Source organism: Danaus plexippus, chromosome Z, assembly GCF_018135715.1.
Source record: "Danaus plexippus chromosome Z, MEX_DaPlex, whole genome shotgun sequence".
In the NCBI taxonomy this organism is placed as follows: Eukaryota; Metazoa; Arthropoda; class Insecta; order Lepidoptera; family Nymphalidae; genus Danaus; species Danaus plexippus.
This window is the reverse complement of record NC_083559.1, coordinates 15,738,854-15,763,154: the sequence shown is the minus strand read 5'-3', so window position 1 is coordinate 15,763,154 and position 24,301 is coordinate 15,738,854. Positions and strand designations below refer to the sequence as shown.

At 33.0% G+C, this 24,301-nt stretch overlaps 4 protein-coding genes across 4 annotated transcripts; 1 reads left to right on the top strand and 3 right to left on the bottom strand.

Moving 5' to 3' along the window:
• Positions 1 to 1,635: 1,635 nt before the first annotated feature.
• LOC116777157 (lysosomal acid glucosylceramidase-like) lies at positions 1,636 to 6,838 on the bottom strand. Its single transcript, XM_061526268.1, has 12 exons — positions 6,679 to 6,838; positions 4,935 to 5,062; positions 4,772 to 4,817; positions 4,556 to 4,697; positions 4,327 to 4,483; positions 4,078 to 4,238; positions 3,885 to 4,008; positions 3,693 to 3,806; positions 3,266 to 3,413; positions 2,932 to 3,011; positions 1,894 to 2,183; positions 1,636 to 1,810 (listed from the first exon to the last, which is right to left on the bottom strand). Exons 1-12 carry the CDS (start codon positions 6,731 to 6,733, stop codon positions 1,690 to 1,692), a joined length of 1,566 nt encoding a protein of 521 aa, XP_061382252.1. The 5' UTR covers positions 6,734 to 6,838; the 3' UTR covers positions 1,636 to 1,689.
• A 1,947-nt stretch (positions 6,839 to 8,785) lies between these two features.
• On the bottom strand, positions 8,786 to 14,090 carry LOC116777217 (lysosomal acid glucosylceramidase-like). Its single transcript, XM_061526549.1, has 12 exons — positions 14,039 to 14,090; positions 11,775 to 11,908; positions 11,612 to 11,657; positions 11,396 to 11,537; positions 11,167 to 11,323; positions 10,917 to 11,077; positions 10,724 to 10,847; positions 10,541 to 10,654; positions 9,697 to 9,844; positions 9,468 to 9,547; positions 9,037 to 9,326; positions 8,786 to 8,953 (listed from the first exon to the last, which is right to left on the bottom strand). The coding sequence occupies exons 1-12, from the start codon at positions 14,088 to 14,090 to the stop codon at positions 8,818 to 8,820; spliced, it is 1,584 nt and encodes a 527-aa protein (XP_061382533.1). The 3' UTR covers positions 8,786 to 8,817.
• A 577-nt stretch (positions 14,091 to 14,667) lies between these two features.
• On the bottom strand, positions 14,668 to 18,873 carry LOC133320018 (putative leucine-rich repeat-containing protein DDB_G0290503). The gene is made up of 3 exons (XM_061526560.1): positions 18,824 to 18,873; positions 18,436 to 18,614; positions 14,668 to 18,357 (listed from the first exon to the last, which is right to left on the bottom strand). Exons 1-3 carry the CDS (start codon positions 18,866 to 18,868, stop codon positions 14,781 to 14,783), a joined length of 3,801 nt encoding a protein of 1,266 aa, XP_061382544.1. The 5' UTR covers positions 18,869 to 18,873; the 3' UTR covers positions 14,668 to 14,780.
• Positions 18,874 to 20,221: 1,348 nt separating this feature from the next.
• On the top strand, positions 20,222 to 24,132 carry LOC116777171 (cyclin-dependent kinase 1). The gene is made up of 7 exons (XM_032670563.2): positions 20,222 to 20,608; positions 20,769 to 20,913; positions 21,286 to 21,420; positions 21,622 to 21,731; positions 21,813 to 21,926; positions 21,998 to 22,100; positions 22,434 to 24,132. The coding sequence occupies exons 1-7, from the start codon at positions 20,460 to 20,462 to the stop codon at positions 22,626 to 22,628; spliced, it is 951 nt and encodes a 316-aa protein (XP_032526454.1). The 5' UTR covers positions 20,222 to 20,459; the 3' UTR covers positions 22,629 to 24,132.
• The last annotated feature ends 169 nt before the right edge of the window (positions 24,133 to 24,301 follow it).

Below are 24,301 nucleotides of genomic sequence, written 5' to 3'. Positions count from 1 at the left end.
AATATTGAATATTGAATAGGTGTAAAGACGATTTCTTAAGTCTTTTATTTTATTTTAAGATAGTCCCTAAACCCGAATAAGTCTAAAGATAGATTGTTATCAATTTTCTGTTTTTAACTGATAGTTTAACATTTATATTTTCACCCCTCGCGCATGTCCTCGTTATTTGAGTTTTTACGAGTCATTTAAATAAAAATGTGTTCAGCTTTTAACGTGGCATTATCTAACAGATTAAAATCGTAATTTTAAATTGCATAACTACGAACTGCTGAAAGAGCCTTACATTTTCATTTCTATGTCTTAATAAAAGTTGGATTTATTTAAAATTCCAAAGAGTTAATTTATTTAAAATTGTTAAGGACCAATGACAATATAATAATTCCATAAATTAGTGCTATAATCCTGACCAAGTCTACCAGGGTTTGAGAATTGAGTACAAATGATTACGAAAAGAATGACATGAACGCCATAACATGTGATGATCTAAATAAGAAAGAAGTTATTTAACCTAAAACGCTTTATTATAATCAAAACATTTTTCTTTTATGTCCCTAAATACATCGTTAAATACAGTAGACAGAATATGACGTGAAGCAAACTCCAGCTGAATATTTTAACCATTATTTAGTGAGTCGTGGTGTGTTTCGTGTCGTCTTGACAACGAACAATTGTGTGATCTTTAATTATATGATTATAAGTTACAGTTGATTTTCGCCACTTTGATTTTTTTTTAGTGAAAAAACTATTTTTCCGTATTAAAATTCGTAATAAGCTCAAAGTAATAGCTTCCTAAGGTGTTAGAGCCTAGCTACGGTCAAGTAAGTGTAGCTCAAACATGAGCTGGCTCGATCGGGGATGAACCGCCCTCTCATAGAAGATCGGCGTAATATAGTCTGTAATGACTGCGTTTCGTCCGATGCGTGAGAGGGCCGGTGCCCTTTTCCTTTTTCCCGCTCTTTCCTCTCTCCCTCTCTCCCTCTTCCCCAATCAAAGGTGGCCACGCATCCACAAAACTATGTAGCGGATATCCATAGGCGACTCCACCACACTCACACTCGCGAACTCCACCAGCAAGATATTTTGTTTATCTTAAGGAAAAGTTTACTTTCTTGCATTAACTTAAATACATTACGAAATCAATGAATGTATGACAAAGGCTGATCATTTATTTAAATTGTTTTTTAATGATTTTTTTTAAACTAAACATTGCCTTGCTCATTATTGTGATCACCATCAAAACGAATTATAATTAATTAACAGAATATTTACTCAATTATGAATATAAGTTTAATTTTACACTAATAACACTGTTTAAGATTGATAATAAATTTAAATAAATAAATTTCAATGAAGTCAAGAGATTCGAATTTATTAATATCAATTATATTAATTTTGTTGTCTTCTGTAATTTGTTACACCACCTACAGATAGTCGCATAAGTTTGTCTCTTAATTATCGCAACTAGTCTATAGGACCTTTTTCACTTTTACTGTTTTATCCTGCATTTTTTCTATATATAGACTTTCAATGAAGAATACAATAATAGTAATCAATTATTATATACTATATTTAGTTATTTTTACAAGTAAGAATCATATTGCGGAAAGTGATGTATAAGTGAAACTGTCTGGTCGGTCTAAGTTTCAGTTATTTAATATACATATACAAAAACACTTTATTATATATGTATTACAAATTATTTGTCATGACTTCATCAGTTTGGAACTCTATCGTCGACACTGAATCCCCTTCGAGCTTTAACTTCAACTGTCTGTTTTTAATAGTTATGGATATCGTCTGCGAACGGCCGCTGGAAACGATATTACACGTTTTCATTAACTTGTGAACTTTGTTAAGAGTAAGATTTGTTATGATGCAAGCATGGCTACTCACTCGTTGTAAATGACGGCCACGATCGTACCTCTCGGCGTGATAAAGGCGACGTGTCTCAAAGAAAGTTCAAATATCGACTTATGTTCTTTGACTTTTATTCTTTTGGAACCACGAGGAATAAACTTTGAAAAATGTCCCATCGCATAGAACATGGGCTGTTTTATGAATTCGTCGTTTGTTTTATCAACAATTATAGCAGCATCAGCGAAGTTACTCGCCCAGTTGGGACCTCCGCGAGGGTCGAGACACAGATTCCAATCAATCCATCCAACTAAGTTATAATTTAGATCCTGAAATAGATCTCAATGGATATATTACACTTGATTTTGACCCTGACTGCATCCGTGGTGGACTTCCGAATATGATTCAGAAATGTACAAAGTGAGTTTAACATTATAACCAGCCAGCTGTAACATCTGTAGTCTGTTTAAATGAAGCAAAAATTTTGGGATTACTATGCATATTTTTAATTTTATTATTTTTAAAATCTACATACTCGAGACATTTCGATTACTTTGCAGCAACCGCGATCACTCACACCTAGTCTGCACGTGATCACGGTTGCAGCAAAGTAACCGAAACGCCAGGAATGTGTAGTTTTTAAAAATAATAAAATACGCAAAGTCATCCCTAAATATTAGTAACATTTAAATGAATACTAAGTCTTAGATCTAGTTATCTGAAGTCTGTGTCATGTGACATTATTTAAAAGACATCTGTTATTCGTCGATAACGCGGTAACTACACGGAATATGGGGAAAAATAGGCTGTCTTTTTCTGGTACATCCATATTTCCTTTCATCCATACATACACCAATCCTCGCGTAAACACATCTGTATATATAAGTAAATCCACACACATACATGCATCTACAGACGACAATATCATAGACTGTCACAAACTTTCGCATTTATAATATTAGTTGGACAGTAGGTTTCCTTGGCAGTTAGACGACAGTAATAAGTTTCAGTGCAATATTTTAAATCGTCTTTGTCGTTCTGTTTGTTTTTAGTATAGAATGTTATTGACTGACTTACCTCCAATATATCTAAAACATATGTCTTCGCACGTTGCCATGATCCCAACAGGACCTTATTTTTCTGCCAGGGTAAAGTGCCTATAAAAGAAAAGATATTGTATCTGTCGATCCATAAAACTAAATTAAAGTATCATATCGTATCATATCTATACGAGCTTTAACTGATTGTATCTATCACCAGATCAAACCAAAAACTTTTTTTTTCACAAGGGTGGATAATAATCTCATAATACAGTTTCCAAGAATGAAACATTTATTTCTTTTCTAATATTTACTGCTATAATAAGGTATGTGTAGTAAACACTAGACCCATGTCACGATATTGTAGCTACCTTCACAGGCTTCAGTGGAAAGAACAAATTTCTCTGGATGAGCCTTAGTCACGGCTTCAAACGCAATCGGGGAAATAAACTGGTCTGTATAGTAGTGTACAGCGACACCGTCCACGTAGTTCAGAGATTCAGGACGATATGCCACCATCTGGAATACAAGACGACTTAAAGGAACTTAAGATTTGAATGCGATGGAAAATTAAAAGGCGGTTAAAAGGAATAAAAAAGAAAACTTAAATACAAATTCTGTGCCAATCTTATAAACAAAGCTATCCTGATACAAAGAAAAATTTAATAAAATTATAATTTATGTTGCATATAAATTTAATATTTGCTTTTGTTATACTATACTTATAATTAAATCGGTGTAATAAGGCGATACTAAAGATGAATTATGATATATCCGTGTGACGCCGGCCCTACGTACCCCGATAAACCAATAAGGAATGGTGAACCGCTGATCGTCTCCAACCATTATCTTAACATCTTTAAAAGAGGAGTTCCGGATTGTGGGACCAAAGTTATTGACGATCCAATCTGCCTGAAATTAACAGTATAGTGAAAAGTGAGTAATCGAGTCCGTCATTAACTAAATTAATTATATTATATTCTTTGGAACCATTTTAGTGACTGTCCAGCCGAGAGAGTTGAAGTTGCATAAATCAAATACTCCATTGATGGGTTCGTTGGTGGTTGTGAGACCCCAGATCGGTATCCCAGATTCATTGTACTTTTGAAGAAATCTGCGATAGTAATAGTCTATATCAATATATTAATGTAACAGAGTTTAGATATTTATTGTTTGTTTTTACTTCAAGTGATAATCAGCGTAGGTCTGAAAATATTCCTGTTTTAATCTGCTAAAGCCAGCGAAACTGCGTCCTGTCTTCATCCAAGGCGGCGGAGACCAGGTCGTGGCCACGATGTGCACTGCTGTTCGGGATACTGCCATAATTCTTTTGATCATTGGAATCTAAAAGTAACATCCAATACACAGCGAGTTCAAAGCCAAGTATCAAATTCCATTTACGTCATTTGGGGAGAAGATATTTGTAGTTTACTTTATACATGATGTCTTCGGGAGCGAGAGTGAAGTTAGTAAGAAAGGCGTCGTTCTCTGGTAAGTCGTTGTAAGCATACGCGTGGGTGGAGAAATCTGATCCTCCGATTGGTACTCGAAGCATATTATATTGGAGGCCGTCTTCACTGAAATAAGAACTGCAACAAAGGAACATTAAACTCTCTAAACAACGATCATGGACAGGGAGACAGTTCAACGCTATTCTTTACTTTATGAGCTTGTCCTGTAAATTATCGGACACACTTTTCCAGTTCATTGAAGCGGCATCCGTGACGGCTCCACCGAAACCCTCGATCGTCTGATATTTTGTCGTCGGATCGATTTCCAGAAATCTCGAAGAATCTAGTAAATCTGTGATCATAAAACATGTAACGTGTATACAAGTGTAAACTCATTTACATTTAATAAAGATGTATGGTACTTACCTAGAGCTTGCAATTTTCCATAAGATTTTGTAAAGCGGAAGCCACTCTGGAATAGTACAAAATATTTAATAAGAATAACAAAGTTAAAATGCATTTTCAGACTTTAAAGAAACTATCAGGTAGAAACATTTTTGAATAACTCCTGGATATGTGACAAAAATACCTTTGAGGATGTGTATATGATGACGTCGTCTTTGGTGGGAATCTCTCTCCGGATCTCATCACAGTAAGTTGCGTTGCACACACAGACCACAGACTCCTTAGGAGTAGTTCTGACGGCACACGGTCTGTCTAACATAATTAATATTTTTAATTAAAAAAAATTGAATTTTCGGTAACTGTGCTCCTTGAGTTATTTTATTTAGATGCTTCGATACTCGCAATACATACTTCTATAAGATGTTTATGCATCAGTTTGGACATAGAGAGGAAGTAGTCATGCGGTACTATATACTAATACATTTGGACGTCAAAACCCTATTGAAAGAAACGTCTGAGCATACAGAAGTGGTTGCTAAACTGCTGTTTTAATAACGAACTGCAAGTTAGAGACCAAGGAAGCGGAGAGAATACTAAGAAAATTGTGTGACATGAATTGGATTTCTGTTGACAGATGCATTGCAATAAAATCAATAAAATAAAATATACTTTTTCTTTTCTTCACAGTTTAGGACATGTTTTTTTGCAAAAATTATTCACACTAATATCATAAATTCTAAGGAACTTTCTCATTATACAGGGGATTCATCTACTAATTTGGTTAAAATTAAACTTAGTTTTACGAGAAGCTCTCCAAAAAGTAAATAGTGTTAGTAGCACAATGACGAGACTAAAAGGTACGTTTTATATATACAAATATATATTGAACGTCGTTGTTATATATAATAGTTGACGGATAGCGAACGTTCGTGTAATGTACAGGAAAGGGAGAATTGGATACTATAGAAAATAATCAAATGTAGCTCTCTCAAGAAGTAATAGGGTGACAATGATAGACGTACACACAAGCCAGGGAACCGTCTTGAAGATAAGTAAATTATCTTTATGATGAAAATAAAAATACTTAAGTAATAACATTGAAATCGTGAAGAAAGTCAATGAAAACTATAATAAACGGATCGTCGGTTTGATTCTGTATCTTTTTACCATTTTAGTGATATTTAACACACGGTTTTATTTTAATTTATCGTGTCTCAGATTACAACCTCCGACAGATATCGTAAGATTATTGTTGTTCTTATTATTGCGATAATCCCGCGTTACAGACGCCGATGCTTCAATTCGTCAGTGTCATAATCTTGTTAAACATCATTACGGTTCTTTCCATCATGAGAATTTGAAACATACTATGAAAGTATTCAATAACCGTGTCGAAAACAAAATAACGTATGAAATTCCGTCGTCAGAAAAATCTTTAATGAATATAGTAACAATATTTTTAAAATTTGAACACTAAAGTCACTTCGATTAAATTGAGTTTTTTTTAAATCATGTTTAATGTGTATTAAGGTATCGCATTGACGGTGTTTCGTTGTTTATTTCTCTTGTTTATAGTTTATATGTACGTGCTGTTGATAAAAACTTATATAAGATCTTTTTCTACACACATCTACAAACTTATCCAGGCTTATACCGACTTATTAATAATTTTAACGTTATTATTAAACTGATCATGTCGTGTTTTCTTATTTTAAGATTAATTTTATTGTTTATTGCATGTTCTTGAATTGTGGCTTTAAATAATATATCATGGTTTGTATCCGAGATAAATGTATTTCTTTAGAGTATAAGGCAATCGGAGGAGATGTCTGGCGATGATAAGGGACTAATTGTTTTTAATGTCTCTGTAACGTCACTTACAACGACATTTTTTCTTTGTGTGTTTTTCTAGAATGTTTTAAACTTACCAGCTAAAACACTATTGCTTAAAGCGAAAGTAGCGAATACTATCAATAAATACATTTTAATTTAATACACGCTCAATATTAGTCAGTAGAAGTGGCGACCCGTCGTTCGTATTCTACGCTTCGTGTCAAACTAGGGCACACTGACATCAAAGTTCGTGTAGTTACTGGATCGACCACAGCAATCACTACTTAGTCCAATGAAAATTTCACTCTTGAGAGCAAATGACTTAAATTATTATTATTGTTTTATATAAATACATTTTTTTACTTTACTATTATTGAGTACAGTACTAAGTACAGCAATATCAAACATTATATGTCAGGATTTATGTGGAATGAACAGAAATTTATATATAGTTAAATAGAGAATATCTTCTTTAGCTAAAAGGTATATAGGATCTGAGAAAGATACATTAAAGTAAAGAAGTAGTGTTCAAAGTTCTGTCATTTAATTCTTAATTGTTCTGACCCAACGACAGTGTCACAATACCAGGAACACCAAGTGTAAACGGAGACTGGCTACTTATGCTGATTCTGCAATCATTCTGCAAGTAATACTTTGATTGTTTTTTGTTTTTTTCCAGCTTATTGTGTATTTCGAAGTGGTGTCTAATTTATTGTAACATTAGTTATTTCCACGTATCACATGCTTGTTGGGACGGGCCGGATTAAATCCCAAAAGGGAGAGACCCAACTACATCAAACAGACTGAATGCGGAGGCCAGATGTCGAAGCAAATCTTTGTCAAAACCTCAATCAACCTAAACCACGCTTAATCTATTGTCCAAGAACATTTGTGTTAAATACAAAATTGAAAGGAGTGAAATAAGTGAAACTATTGTGTTCTCAATATTATTTAACAAGCAGTACTGCGTAGCCGAATTAACATACCAAACTACTCATCTGTCTGTTTGTTGGAGTCTACGCCGAGCTGTCACTTTGAAGTGCCGGAAGTTGGACTGATTGTTAATTTTCCTCTTCCGAGAGAATCGATCTAGAATCTAAAAATATCTCTCTATTGACAACAAGGTTATTTTCTACAACACAACTAGGCAAGACACGCAAAACACAGAAAATGTGTTGATGTGCTTATTATTCTCTAGGGCCTGGGGCCTGGGCAGTTGTGGACTGGTAAAAGATTAGAGTTTTACCTTACTCACAGACATCAGATCAAATCAGACATCAGATTTTAATGAAAATTCTTGCAACTGCTATAAAATATTACTTCCTCTTTTTCAACATTACATTTTTGTAACAGTGAAAAGATTGATAAAAAAAATTGAATTTGAACGAATCTTTGAAAGCCTGAAACTGAACAAAAACATTTGGAGACTGGGTACCCTGAAACCGGTACCGGGAGGTTAGTTGGTTAATTTGGCAGTGTAATTTGTGGTTCCTTAAAATTTTATTAGTAAATTTTAATACACAACTTCTAAGTATTTTGTTCACAATTTTGAAAAATATTATTCAGAATTAAAACATAATACACAGCAAAGCAAACACATTAAATTAGAGAAGTGTGGAAAAGGGATTTTCTGCTACAAAGTATGCGCAGTACAACTAATAATATAAGGACAGTGAGAGAAGTAATCCAAATTTTCGTATTAAAAGGACGTTTAAGTTCCTTTTTATTAGCTTTTTCTTAGCTTCACCTGTATGTTTGTTTGTAACCGGTGCTTTTTAAGATATTATCGAAATGATAATCACTCTACTCATATCTGTCAATATAATATTTATAACTATTGACACCTTGCATCCCACGCTTTTTTTTAAATAAAATACATTTTTTTTTTATTCACACTATTATTAATTTATATTTATTGAAATTTTTAACACTATTTTCTTAATTTAAATTAATTAAAGTTTATTTTCTATTTTATAGTTCGGTTTTCTATAAAAAGCGTGTTTTTAGTTTTTTTTAAACTATTATTCAATTATGTTTTTTTAATATTTTACAATCACAGTTTAAATAACATACAATGAAATTTAAGTTACAAGTAAACTTCAGTCAAATATTTTTACGACTGTATATAATGGAAAAACTTACTAATATAATGTAATAACAGTTTTCATATTGCGGAAAACAATACAGTTACAATTTTTTTATTGGCATAGTCTAATACACTATAGTGTCAAAAATTATTTGTCAATTCCCTTTGTTTGTAAAGTCATGACTTCATCAGTTTGGAACTCTATCGTAGTCACTGAATCCCCTTCGAGCTTTAACTTCAACTGTCTGTTTTTAATAGTTATGGATATCGTCTGCGAACGGCCGCTGGAAACGATATCACACGATTTCATTAACTTGTAAACTTTGTTAAGAGTAAGATTTGTTATGATGCAAGCATGGCTACTCACTCGTTGTAAATGACGGCCACGATCGTACCTCTCGGCGTGATAAAGGCGACGTGACTCAAAGAAAGTTCAAATATTGACTTATGTTCTTTGACTTTTATTCTTCTGGAACCACGAGGAATAAACTTTGAAAAATGTCCCATCGCATAGAACATGGGCTGTTTTATGAATTCGTCGTTTGTTTTGTCAACAATTATAGCAGCATCAGCGAAGTTACTCGCCCAGTTGGGACCTCCGCGAGGGTCGAGACACAGATTCCAATCAATCCATCCAACTAAGTTATAATTCAAATCCTATATATTATAATAAGACTCAATTAATATACTATAAAATGTACACTAAAAAGTATAATCTTTTCACTTTAAATTTTTATTAATCATTGTCTCTTCGTTTGTCCTTAGTTATGTATTATGAATGTCATTTCGTTGACTTACTTCCAGTATGTCTAATATGTATGACCTCGCTCTTTCCCAGGAGCCCAACAGCACAAAGTTTTTCTGTCCGGCATTAACGCCTGTTGATAAACAATAATCAAGACTTACAAGTCCACTTATCCATTTAACAACTGTCTTAAAATAGTGCTCAAAATATTGAGTGCTAGTTTTTTTTAAAATATGGATGTGTGTAGTGAGCGCTGGACTAGTATCGCGATATTATAGTTACCTTCACAGGCTTCAGTGGCAAGAATAAATTTTTCTGGATGCGTCTTAGTAACTGCTTCAAGCTTTACCGGGGAGACAAACATGTCTGTATAGTAGTGTACAGCGACACCGTCCACGTATTTTAGAGATTCGGGACGATACGAAACCATCTTGAAAACCGAAATTATACTAATATCTAAGATTTTCGCGGTTACATATTTAGATGAAACTAGGTTTTTCGGATACTAAGCGTGTTTTTATTATTGTATATCTACTTAATTTCGACGTTTCGGTTCCTTTACACCAACCGTGATCACGCGCAGACGAGGGGAATGTGTCCGTTTTTTAGTCTTGTTATTTGCCAGTAAGAGCATTCTGCGTGTATACAGAGCAGAACGCTGGAAAATTAAGAAATCGTTGGCGTTGAAAGATAAGTAACCAGACTAGCTGACAGACGCTGTCATCTCGTCTGCCCTGATCACGGTTGCGGTTAAGGAACCGAAACGTCGGGATCATGTAGATATAAAATAATAAAAAAAGCGTAGTATCATAAAAAATAATTTCATTTAAAACAGAAAATGTATAAATAACAAATTAAAACCAACTGAAATAAATATCTTTCAAAAAACCTGACAATATTAAATATAAAACAGTTTTAATGTAAATTTTAATCCGATCCGTATTTCCGAAGACCATATTTGTGGAATAGGCTGAATACCGTTAAAGATTTCCCTTTCGTTCATTGCAAAAAAAAGTCTTTTCTTGGGACTCACAGCAAAAGTAATAAATTCAGTTTTATCAATAAGCAGAGAATAAAATAAATAACGTAAGGATTAAATTCATATTTTATCTTTATAAATACGTACTTCGTTAAACCAATAAGGTATGGTGAGCCGCTGATCGTCTCCAACCATTATCTTAACATCTTTAAAAGAGGAGTTCCGGATTGTGGGACCAAAGTTATTGACGATCCAATCTGCCTGAAATTAACAGTAAAGTTACCATGACTCCATTATAATGCAAATACTTTATATTGTCTTATTAGAAACCATTTCAGTAACTGTCCAGCCGAGAGAGTTAAAGGTGGTGAGATTGAATACTCCATTGATGGGTTCGTTGGTGGTTGTGAGACCCCAGATCGGTATCCCAGATTCATTGTACTTTTGAAGAAATCTGCGATAGTAATAGTCTATATCAATACATTAATGTAACAGAGTTTAGATATTTGTTGTTTGTTTTTACTTCAAGTGGTAGTCAGCGTAGGTCTGAAAATATTCCTGTTTTAATCTGCTAAAGCCAGCGAAACTGCGTCCTGTCTTCATCCAAGGCGGCGGAGACCAGGTCGTGGCCACGATGTGCACTGCTGTTCGGGATACTGCCATAATTCTTTTGATCATTGGAACCTAAAAGTAACATGCAATACACAGCGAGTTCAAAGCCAAGTACCAAATTCCATGTGCGTCATTTGGGGAGAAGATATTTGTCAGTTTACTTTATACATGATGTCTTCGGGAGCGAGAGTGAAGTTAGTAAGAAAGGCGTCGTCCTCTGGTAAGTCGTTGTAAGCATACGCGTGGGTGGAGAAATCTGATCCTCCGATTGGTACTCGAAGCATATTATATTGGAGGCCGTCTTCACTGAAGTAAGAACTGCAACAAAGGAACATTAAACTCTCTACACAACGATTATGGACAGGGAGACAGTTCAACACTATTCTTTACTTTATGAGCTTCTCCTGTAAATTATCGGACACACTTTTCCAGTTCATTGAAGCGGCATCCGTGACGGCTCCACCGAAACCCTCGATCGTCTGATATTTTGTCGTCGGATCGATTTCCAGAAATCTCGAAGAATCTAGTGAATCTGTGATCATAAAACATGTAACGTGTATACAAGTGTAAACTCATTTACATTTAATAAAGATGTATGGTACTTACCTAGAGCTTGCAATTTTCCATAAGATTTTGTAAAGCGGAAGCCACTCTGGAATAGTACAAAATATTTAATAAGAATAACAAAGTTAAAATGCATTTTTATACTTCAAAGAAACTATCAGGTAGAAACATTTTTGAATAATTCCTGGATATGTGACAAAAATACCTTTGAGGATGTGTATATGATGACCTTGTCTTTGGTGGGAATCTCCCTCCGGATCTCATCACAGTAAGTTGCGTTGCACACACAGACCACAGACTCCCTAGGAGTAGTTCTAACGGCGCACGGTCTATCTAACACTAATTGTAAGTATAAAAGTTTAATGTTAAGGAATTTTATCTATATTTGTTACATGCTTTCAAAAACTTAGCAAATTAATGATCAATTATATAATGCCCATACACGAACTCTTCACTCTTTGAGGGACCCAGATGTGTCCTAAATTTATTTTTACCTTTAAAGTAATGATAAATTTATAGACTTCATAATTAAAGGATAGTTTCTGGTTAGTTTGAAAACATAAAACTTATTTATATATGTCTCTTTATTATAATTCCTGTGATATATCAAGAATTCAATCCACAATGACTTAGCGGATTTCAGAACACTCTTCGACGAAAGCAGCTAAGACATCGGTATAGAACAGAAAATATAAGGAGCGGAAGATGAACAGCGTGTCCATGATGTATAACCCAAAGACTACAGGAAGGTTTAAAGTTTAATAGAGGGATTTAAAAAATATCTAAACTGGCTCTATATAACAAATAGTCAAAACTTATTTGAAAAAAAGTAAGTTTTTTTTTGTAACGCACAGAAAGAAAAACAGCGTTTTTATAACCTAATTATTTTATTTCAAAACTCTTCTATTATTCAATTAACCGTTTATGTATATTATATTGTTGTAATTTAATCTTTATCATAACAGATTATAACTTAGGTATATATCTGTTTCATGTTACTAGCAAATCATGTAACTAACGATTGTTATCAACAATCGAAATGACAAAAGAATCGATTATACTTAAAATAAAACCGTTATTAAAACATTTGAAATTACTTAATCAGCCTGCGATCGGACTAATAACATAAATATCTGCCAACAAGATTATATACCTTAATTAATTAATCGGAAGTCAGCAGGCGATTAATTTAATATATAATATATTCTGTTATTTGTATATAGATGAATATAATTAAAATTCTTGTAAAACTAAAAATTATGTGTAAGGGAACAGCCGTATTCGGTGTCTTAAATGTCACTGTCTGCTGCCAGTGCATATTTTTACGAAAATGTTATTATATTTTACTTACCAGCTAACACACTATTAATTAAATTAAAAATAGCAAATCCTTTCAACGTGATCATAATTTAAACACTTTTATACTTTCATAGGGTTGAAGAGAGTACTCGTGGCCCGTATGTCGCGCCGTAAGGTCAACTGCTTAGTGGGTCGTCCTTAACGAACACTACTTGCTTAAATGAAATTGTACTTTTGAAATCTGAACTCTTAAAACATTTATATATTTAATATCTTTTACATTCCATAAAATAGTTTATGACTATAGTAAATTATTTTTTTATGACATTCAACGACGACTTCCTTAATCAAATGCTTTTTTTAAATAATTTCGTATTTTACTGTAATTGAGATAAGAAAAACAATAATAAAAGGTTGCATCTTATTTTATATAGCAGGTCGTTATTACTGAGAATACTATCCGTAGACAAAGTGTTTACAGCAACCGATGACAACGCCTTGAAGCTGGAAGATTGCAGTCAAATAACTGTCACATATTTTTAATCTGTGCTTACTTAAATCTGGATTTAATTGCACTAATGTAAATAATAATTTAGCTCAATATTATGTTCGTGATAGATGCTGGCTAGTTATCTTCGATAGAATCTACAGTATTTACTACTAACAATACTTGAAGAGCAATTATTATATTATTATTTTATATCAATTAATAAAAGCGGATAAAAATATTTATGAAAGGACATTTATTGAGATTTATTTTATTTCGCGTTATTTTATTTTAAAATGAGGTCATCTGATATTTTGTTAGAGGTCTTCTGACAACTGTTATTTCTAAAAGCGTTTTCTCTAATAGAAGACTGTTTACTATATAAGGACGTCATTTAGGTTCAAACAAATATGATCTGTGTGATGTGTGCTTAGTCCAAGTTAGTATAAACACACTACATACGGAGTTTAAACAGTTTGTTATTCATAAAAATATGGGTACTGAGTAAAGCGAGGCAGTACTTCACACCGGGACACTTGCTTTTATTATACAAAGCACAGGTTCGTCCCCACATAGAGTATTGTTCCCATATCTGGTCCGGTGCCCCGCAGTACCAACTTCTTCTACTTGACTCCATACAACGTCGGGCAGTTCGTATTGTCAATGATCCAATGCTCACTGACGATCTAGAACCCCTAAGCCTCCGAAAGGATGTGAGTTCCCTCTGTGTTCCATCGTCTATACAACGGGGGGTGTTCTAAGGATCTGTTTGATATAGCGCCTTCGTCACCATATCACCATCGCTCTACTCGCTGTAGGGTCGGATTTCAACCACATCACCTAGATGCATTTAGTTGCAAGACTGTACGTGCGTCGGTCATTTTGCCACGCACGTACTGGATGTGGAATGATCTTCCGCCCGAGGTGTTCCCAGAGAGCTACAATATGGGATCTTTCAAACATCAAGTGTTCAGGTGGCTCCTTCACAAACAAGGTCGGCAACGGCCCGTTTGCCCCTTTGGGTCATTTATAAAAAAAATATCATATCGTTCAGTTAAGAGTGGTACATACTTGAATAAAAAATTTATAGTACGATTTTTAATAGGAAGGTTGTAACGTCTTAGTTTATAGCCACTTAATGCATTTTTATCTTCACCTCCTGTTTATTAATTTCCTCGTATTTCTATTTATATTATAGGTTATTTTGTAGTAAATATATTTTTTCAATTTGGTTGATACAAAAAGGTCACAAATGATTATAATTTTAATTAAATTCGTATATTATATATGAGACATAGATTTAGTTCTGGTTTCTGACACTTTATTTTGTACATTTATTAACATTTCTACTTATACTATAACTTATTTACATATAGTATGTTAAGATTTTATTTATTTTTATGAGAATAATTCGTTCATATCCTTTTAATTATCTTTTGTACAAACCATCTTACATTTATACTGTACATTTTGTCTCAAGATTCCTGTCTTCGGATCCTCAACTTCGGTTGCTGCTGGGATGACGTCATCAATAACTTTTGGTTTTTGTAAATCGTTATTAAAACTTCTCGCTTTTAAGACTTCTTTCAATTTTGAAATGGCTATATTTTTTCCCACGTCTTGTTTCGATGTTTTGTGAAGAGATCGTGCATCCAAGTCACTTGATGAAGTATCTAAGGCTGATTTGTCTGCAACTGCCGTACGGTGAAAGGGTGCTCTGGACATTGTATTTTCGCTAGCCAAGGTAAATGGTTCACTAGACTTAAGTTTTGAAATAATTGGTCTTTTCTCCATATTATATAGAGCAAAAGGTTGTTTTTCAGAAGATTTAACAGTTTTTAACCTTGGAAGCGAGGTTTTGGGAGAAGTAGGTGGAGTCAAGGAAATAATTTTGCTATCCGTACGTAATGCAGGTTTCATAGTTCTGCTTGCAGTGCGTGAAGATTTAGATTCCACTGGTGATGTAAATACAGACTTAGCAGATGTGGGCCTTTTTAAACTTTGTTCATCACGTAGTCTTAGTATTTTGAGGTCGGCTAGGCGATCTCTCACATTAACTGATTTTTTTAAAGGTTTAAATGCGACCGAATCAGCATTACTTTTTCTCGATAATGTATTCAGTTTAGATCTCGATGAGACGTTATTGGTGAACGGTAAATTTCTTAAATTATCCAAAGCTTGTTTATTTCTAACATCGGACCTGTTTTTGGAAGTTATTCTGTTCTGCGTTAGAGGTTGGACTCTAAATGAAGGCAAAAGCGAGGACAATCTGTCATTTAAATCGTAGTTTAAGGATTTGAGTCTTTCGTTGAGTTCGTTTCTTTTACTGGCCATCGTTTCAAGTAAATCATCATGATTGAATGGCATTGATCTCAGAGAACTCCCCAACGTATCATGTATATTCTTTAAAGCTCCATCAGGTCGGCCTTTTAAGTTACTCGACAAAAGATTTTTGGATGTCGGGAATTGTAAGGTATTTTTAAATGTCTTAGGTGATAGGATTGTTGATTCTGAATTAAGGCTACCGATGTCTGATTCTTTGTAAAATAGTCGTTCATCTCCCGACTTTTCATCCGAATTTTGCGAATATATCCGAGAAGCGTATGTTTTCGGAAGTATTTTTTGTGAATTATACAATTTTTGGCTCATTTCTTTTGTATTTCCAGCTCGTGTTAAACTTGGTTTTATATCAAGGGACTCTGGGATTGCAACTCTTGCTTTGAAAGGTTGTAGATTCGAATTAAATGACTTAATACTATGTCTTTTCGTTTCTGTATCATCCGGTGCATTCTTAAATAAATCAGTACTTTTATCTAAATTCAGAAGAGGTTTAGTGAAGTCTATAACACGATCTTTTATAAATCCTCTTGAATCAGTCCTATCCACGTTTCCTGCGTTGGATACAAATCCACTAAATATATTTTCGTTTGTTTTCCCAAACACATTTGTAAGTTTTGACTTAACGTCGTCAAAAAAGTTATTAGCTTGTAAAAACGAACTTCCAACATTATTTAAATTATTGGCTTCGTCATTAATGTCCTGTTTCACATACCTTAAATTATCTAGATCTATTTTAGCATTCCTTTGCTTTGATTCACTCGCCTGAACTTCCATTTCGCTGTCTTCGTTGTTTACTGAGTCTAATTTTGTATCTAGATTGCTAGTCTTTTCTTCGTGAATTTTACATTCATTAGTTTCATCAACATTTTTAGGAATATGTTCGTTTAAATTTTGTGGTTCACTTCCTACATATTCGGTATTATATTTTTCTTTTATACTATCAGTTACTGGATGATCCTTAAATTCATCAAAATCTTCAGCAGGTGTTTTACAATTATTTGAAGCATGTGCTTCACTGTCGCCGTCGAATTCCTGCAATATTTCAGACGCATTTTGTGAATCATTATCCTTCAGGGATTCTGACTGCGTATTTGGAGATTTAGCAATATTATTTTTTTTATTAATTCGGTTCAAAGTATCATGAACATTAAGTTTCATCTTTTCTTGCCACTTCTCGTTTGCTTTTCTTAATTCATTTAGATTGTTTCTTATGCCTTCTTTTAACTCTGGGATACTAGATATCGCATTCATTTTCCTATCTGTATTGGCAGCGGATTCAGAATCATCCATCATATCCTTATTTTCTTTATTTTCCTCCATCGAGTCATTTAAAACTTCCACACCAATAGAATTTTCTTTATTCTTAGTGTTTTCTGATACGATGCATTCATTTCCGGAATCCTCTTCTTTTCTTTCGTCTCTGTCCCCATTAATAAGTAGCTCGTTCGTCATGTCATCAGTCGTTTGATCAGCACTAGCTCTTAAATCAGTTTCATTATCTTCATCGACAACGTTGCGTTCTGGATTTGGATTACTGTTTAAATTTGGTTCACAATTTTCACTAAGTTCATTGTCACCATCTTTCATAGCGTTGTTTTCATCTCCAATTAATTCCGAAGGGCTTGGAACTGTTGATAAAATATCTGTACTTTTTTCCTCTGAAACACTTGATGGCAAACTATTGACCTCAACACATTCACTTTTTTCAGTAGTAGTTTGTATCTGTAACCAGGTTCGTGATGGATCACAGTCATCACGCAATGCTAATACTGGTTTCAATATTGTATTATCGGTATTAAAATCATCACTAATAAAAGAATCCGCACTTTTTATAGATTTGCGAGCTTCTTTGGATGCAAGTGAATTAAATTGTGGTAATAATTTTTCATTTCCATCCAATTTTCTACTTTGCGATTGTTGCTGCGGTGATATAAGATCACTGTTTCCATTTATGTTGACGCTTTTATATAAAGAATTGTCTTTTGTCATCACGGCAGGTGAGGGGGTCTTGTATGAATCAAATAACTTTGATTTCTTAAAATGCTCCAAGGGAGAAGCCAAATTGAAGTCGGGCAACTTTATTACTGGCTTATAAATTACCTTATCAAAAGATATTTTAGGTTCGTTTCTTTGTGTTAATCCCTCATTGTTTAAAAATAACTTTGATTTCAATAGATCTGTCTTCATTTTTATATTATCTAATACACTGGGTCTAACTGTCACTACGCTTTCTTGAATGTCGCTGGGGCTATTGTCCATGTCAAAAATATTTTTTTGTAAACCTACAACTGGCTTACTCAGGATGAAGTGCTTATATAATTTTCTTTGTGGCTGTTCTTGGTATTGTTCAAATACGTTTTCTTGTCCTGGCGATGGGTGTATGCAGCGGGTTTCGTGGTTGTGAGACGGTTCAGATATGGTGTCCATATCTGTGTTATGTCTAGGACCTAATATAATCTTAACAACATTTTTGCTTTCATCGCCAGTTTCATCTGCCTCAGCATTTGTGTTCATTGATCTTAAAGCACTCCTCGCAACATCTCTTGCCAGAGCATCTTGGTATTCTTGGTCAGAAACTTCACGTAAAGTTTCTAAAACAGAAGACGCGAGGCCGACTTCCGGATTTAAAAGTGGCTTTGGCTCCTCCTTTCCATCGACTTGCCTATTAATAAAAAGCATCAAATCATTAGTATTTTATATAGACTTACAATTAATTCAAAAATATTGTAGAATTTCTCACCTGGCATTGGTAGCTGTTTTAAAACTTGGTCTAAATATAGAGGAAGCGGGTTCAGAATCCGCATCTCTACAAGGACAATTCCCAGAGACATGATCTTTGTTCAAAACGTTACTACTGGAGAAACTATTTTCTGGAGAGCAAGGACAGCAATCGTCAGATTTTAAATGCTGTGAGGATATCTGGAAAGTATTATAACTATATGTTAAAAAACATATTTATAAAAATAATTCTATCTAAATATATCAAATGCTTGATTTATAAGTACCGTTTATAGCAAAGATATTGAGAATGTTTCTAATATGTAAGAATGTTTTCAACATAAATACACTACAATCATTGAAAATGTTTTAATTCTTACTATTTCAACAGCATATCAATTAAAACTTACGCCATGAATCTGCAACACACACGCTACCAAAAGGAACCACATCATTTTCGATCACTTTCACATCTGTAACACTAAGTATTGGACTACAGCCAATATTATAGGGTCATGTTTTATCAGTTATCTGATAATGACGGTGCTAAGGCACGCATTTTTAATACGATAATCAGTATTAACACCATATACGTGACCATTTTGCTGCGATCAGCAGTGTAATGCAATGGAACGTGAAAACGATTTAAATCTTTAGATGGCTAGTATTATAAGTCTATGTTTGTTTTTTTTATTATTTTTTTTCTAAAAATTCCATTTCCTAACATATCCATATGAACTAAAGATCGTGAGCAATGTTTGAGGCCTACATTGTTTATATTTAAATGCTAAAATATGTTTTCCCATGATGAATTATCTCTCGAATATTACAAATATGTTTCTTTATATAGGAGTTTTTTTTAATACATTTTTTAGTAACAGTGTCAGTGGTCATTAAAATTATTAATATTTTTTAATCATTTCAAGTAAAACTAATTTGATATCCTTAGGTTTTTCAAATACAAAAAGTAAGCAGCAAAAAAATTATTTGTGTTTAGTAGTAAGCAAACGTTTGGCTTTTTTCTGTATAATATAGGTCATTTATCTTAATAAATGAGCAAAATTTATTAAGTTACCAAAGAACTAAGAAAAACATTGACATTTTAAAATATAACTTAAATATTTAGGTAAATGCCATATACATTATTAAAAGACACTTTTATGATTTCAAATACTTAATTAATATCTCAATAATTAATCGTGTAACTTTTTTACTATGTTTTTGGATGTAATTTTCTTGTTATGTAAGTTAATTTTCATACTCTGGAAATTATAACGACTGTTCTATGGAACCTATAGGTTATATATTTAATACATGTATCTATAAATTACTGTATATTGAAATAGTAAAAGTCAACGAATAATAAAAAGAAACAAACTAATTTAGACACATTTATAATGTTAAATAAACTAGCCAGGGCTAAAAAGAAGGATGGACAATTTTAAAATTTATTGATTTTAGACTTTTTGAACAACATTAATATCTGCATTATATTATATGAAATAAATCTCTTTCTTAATTTTACATTTATAATTTGTTTCATATTAGGTAAAAATATAAAAAGATTTTTATTGAAGGCAAACAAAAGACACTGAAACGGAATATATCTGTACTGATACTCATATTTTTGAACATATTTATTATTAAAAATACCACCCCTTTAACTCTATAAAATAAAGTTTAGCCTGTATTGAGATTTATAACCAGTATTAACGTAAAAGATAATTTAAAAACTACAAAATGATATCCAGAATTAATATTCATGGCAATAGATAAAAGAAAAACTTGTGGCTATGACACAAAATGTCATTTGTAAAATTTAAAAACTTCGTTTGAAAGTCGTTAAATGTTGTTGAGATCGTTAGGCTTGTTATAACTTATAGTTTGGATATTAAGAATTAAATGTAGGAATAAGATAACTCGTGACGGAAAGTTGTGAATTATATGCAAATAATAAACCCAGAAAGAGTATTGTTAGACACGCGGCGCTAACCGCTGTTCTCGATAATCGCTATTAAGAAATCAAGCAAAATTCCGCCATATAAAATGGATGATTTCCTTAAAATAGAAAAAATAGGTGAAGGAACCTATGGCGTGGTTTATAAGGGCAAAAACAAAATAACAGGCCAATTCGTGGCAATGAAGAAAATAAGGTTGGAATCCGAGGAAGAAGGCATTCCGTCAACAGCCATACGGTTTGTATAAATTTACGAGCCTTTGTTTTCTATGAAACAAATCTACCGATGTTTATTGAAAATGTTATAAAATTCTATTTTTACCCTCTATACTACCTTTATGTTATATCTAAATGTAAAAAACGTGCAGAAACAAAACTTACGGACTTTTTATTTTTAGGGAAATATCACTTCTTAAAGAACTAAATCATCCCAATATCGTCAAATTAGAAGACGTTTTAATGGAGGAAGCTCGTCTGTATTTGATCTTTGAGTTTTTATCCATGGATTTGAAGAAATATATGGATTCCCTTGGCTCTGGCAAGGTTATTATGACAACTTTTATACATAATTTACTACGGAATGAAATATATAAGATAGTTGGTCCAGTTTCCAAAGAGAACATTAGAATATTTTAGTAAAGCACAGTTCTACAATTAATTCTTTTAACAATGACTTGTCATGTGTGTGATCTAGTAAACAAATTATTTAAAAAAACATTAAACTGACAAAAATTGATGTGAAGTTCACAATTATATGAAAATATCATAGCTCAAAAACACATGAAGTTTACTAATTACAGTTAATTTTTTACTTCGATCTATCAATTTGTTGTTCTAATTAAAAATTACAACAATATTCTGTAATACAATCATGTCATACAAGGAATTAAAGTTAGTTCATCATATCTTGACTAGTTTATGGAGCCGGAGATTGTCAAGAGCTACCTTTACCAGATCAACAATGCTATACTATACTGCCATCAACGTAGAATCCTTCACAGAGATCTCAAACCCCAGAACCTACTCATTGACAAGACCGGAATTATAAAGGTAACAATGTTATCTTAAGTAAAGAAAATATTTAAGTTTATCTATATTGTTTTAACAGATGGTTACAACAATAAAGACTTATCTCTTGCAACTGTGGTGTGTTGCCGACATTAGACTATTTAATAATATCTATAAACTAAGTTTAGATGAACCTAAATTATGTTCCTTTCGTATATATGTGATACCACATTGGTTTGTCAGGTTGCTGACTTTGGTTTGGGTAGAGCATTTGGTGTTCCGGTGCGTGTTTACACACACGAAGTGGTCACACTCTGGTACAGGGCTCCTGAAGTGCTGCTCGGCAGCCAGCGGTGAGTATAACCCATAAATAGTACTTATAATGTGATAATCATAATCATAAATATAATGTACAATGTATGTTTGATTTCCAGATATTCTTGTCCGATAGACATGTGGTCGGTAGGATGTATATTTTCAGAGATGTCATCCAAGAAACCACTGTTTCAAGGGGATTCTGAAATTGATCAGCTGTTTAGAATTTTTAGGTAGGATTTTCAATGTCTTAGTAATATGTTTTGAGTATATATACTTGGTATATCACATGTTTTGCTGACAGGATGTTGAGGACACCTACCGAGGAGATCTGGCCGGGTGTGTCATCTCTACCAGACTACAAACCAACATTCCCCAATTGGACAAGTTTCAATCTTCATAACCATGTAGGTTATAATTTAAAACTATTAAATTTCCTATACCTTATAGATCATGGCTATGTTATTTTGGTTAGCTTTCAGCAGCATTTAATATTGCTGACACAAAGATATTGTTATGTATTGGTTATACTTGCTTGACATTGTCAAATAACATTATGATGTCCAGTATTATGTAGGTAGATCACTTTATATTAGGATCTGTCATTCAGTCTTGATACTTAGCACAGTACATACATGACAGACACTACACTAGTGAAGTTTAAAATATGTATTTACCTGTTGAATAGTTTTTAGTATGGACAGAAATGTTTGATGAGATAACAATTTGTTTGTCTTTAGGTTCAGAACCTGGATGAGGCCGGTATGGATCTGCTTCAGAAGATGTTAGTGTATGATCCCATTCGTCGGATCTCAGCCAAGGAAGCCCGTAGACATCGCTACTTCAGAGACCTCAAACTGCCCCCCGGCCTCACTTCACACTCACCATACATCAGATGTTCCGATACAGATAGCGACAGAGTACCAAGCGTTTAACATGACTGTTGTATGCGTGTTCGTAACTCGGAAACTTGAACTTGTACACTCCACCACTTAATGTGAAAGACATGACTTTAAATATCATCAAAACATTTGCATTATCTCATCTTTATTGACATTAGATATTATTTGTAACATTTTCAAAGAACAATGAATGTAAATTGGACCAGTCGGTTACAATAGTGCGAATAAATTAATAATAGCACTACAATGATACGAAAAATATGTTAGAGAAAGTTTAAATTTTAAATAATACCAGCGAGCGGTGAATACAGACTTGAATGTTATATTTACTTTAGATTTTAACCACTTCACTACAACCATGAATGTTTTGTCAAAAAAGTTTTTTAGATCTTCATTTCATAAATATGTCTGTGTGATGTTTGGTTCATCGGATCTTAGTATTTGAATTTAGAATCTGTCATGAATTAATTTTGTAATTATCATTAAATACTTTTTGGTTTTGTATTTAATAAAAAAAAAAGTTTCAATTCAACAGTTAAGTGTATATCTACAATTGACGATATTTTGATGATAACTAATAGCAATGAATTTATCAGCTTATTTTGAACACTTGAAGTTCTCATAGAAAATTCCTTATCGTAGACACCATAGCTTTTTATTAAAACCTGACTTGTTGGTTCGGTTATCATTAAAGAGACATGCAAAGTAAATTAACTTGATAGAGCTCACAGTATTTTATTTGTTATATACATAATAGTGTACTTAAAGTGATTGTTTCATAGCATTTGTTGCAGCATATATTAATTCCTATTTACACCATGAATTCTTAAATCGGAATTTAAATTGAATTTTGTAATTCTGTTGCTGTATAATATATGATATCGCTAACTCTAGTTGTATACAATAAAAGAAGTATGGAAAGTTGTTTCATAGAAGTTATGGTACTTGTATAAGATTGTTTCTAACGATATGAGTGAATCTCACAAACGTATTTTAGAGAAAATCTTATAAACGGAAGAGAGTAATATATTGATGTCTGATCATTGGATGAACTAGAGCACTGCTATGTTCATCATCAGCGGTGTACGGCCTAGGTTATGGTTTGTAGGTTTTAACATACTAATATTTCACTACCACTCTGCCTGTCTTCATCCAATTCTGCTTTTCCTCTGAATTCTTGTATGTGACCAACTGATGTGTCTGCTATGTTAATTATATATTAAAGTTATTTAATTTTCTTAATTATTTAGTGAAGAAGCAACGTTTGTCTTGTACGGACAAAATAATTCCGTGTGGTTTTGTAATGGACAGTCTTTAGTGACAGATTAAGATATTGACGTAGCATTAAGTTAAGCTAAATGTTCTAAGTATTTTTTGTGTATCCTAATGTCTCTTGGTCGTATCTCATTTTTCATATATACATATATTATGGTCACATTCTCACAATAGGTTACCACAAGGAATCGCTGTAGAGTAAACATTTCAATTTCCTGTACCACTTAAGATATCAAATAAATATTATTTCAATACATACCAACATTGTTTTGTTATTATTTTTATTTATGTACATGTAATGTTTTATACAAATTTGTGCATTTCGATTGTTAAATCAATGCTTTTGTATTTTTTTGTTTGTTGTTACTTGTTTTAGTCTCGAAGCATCACTTAAATAACTTCCTTGTCACCAATCTACCAGCTATTTACCC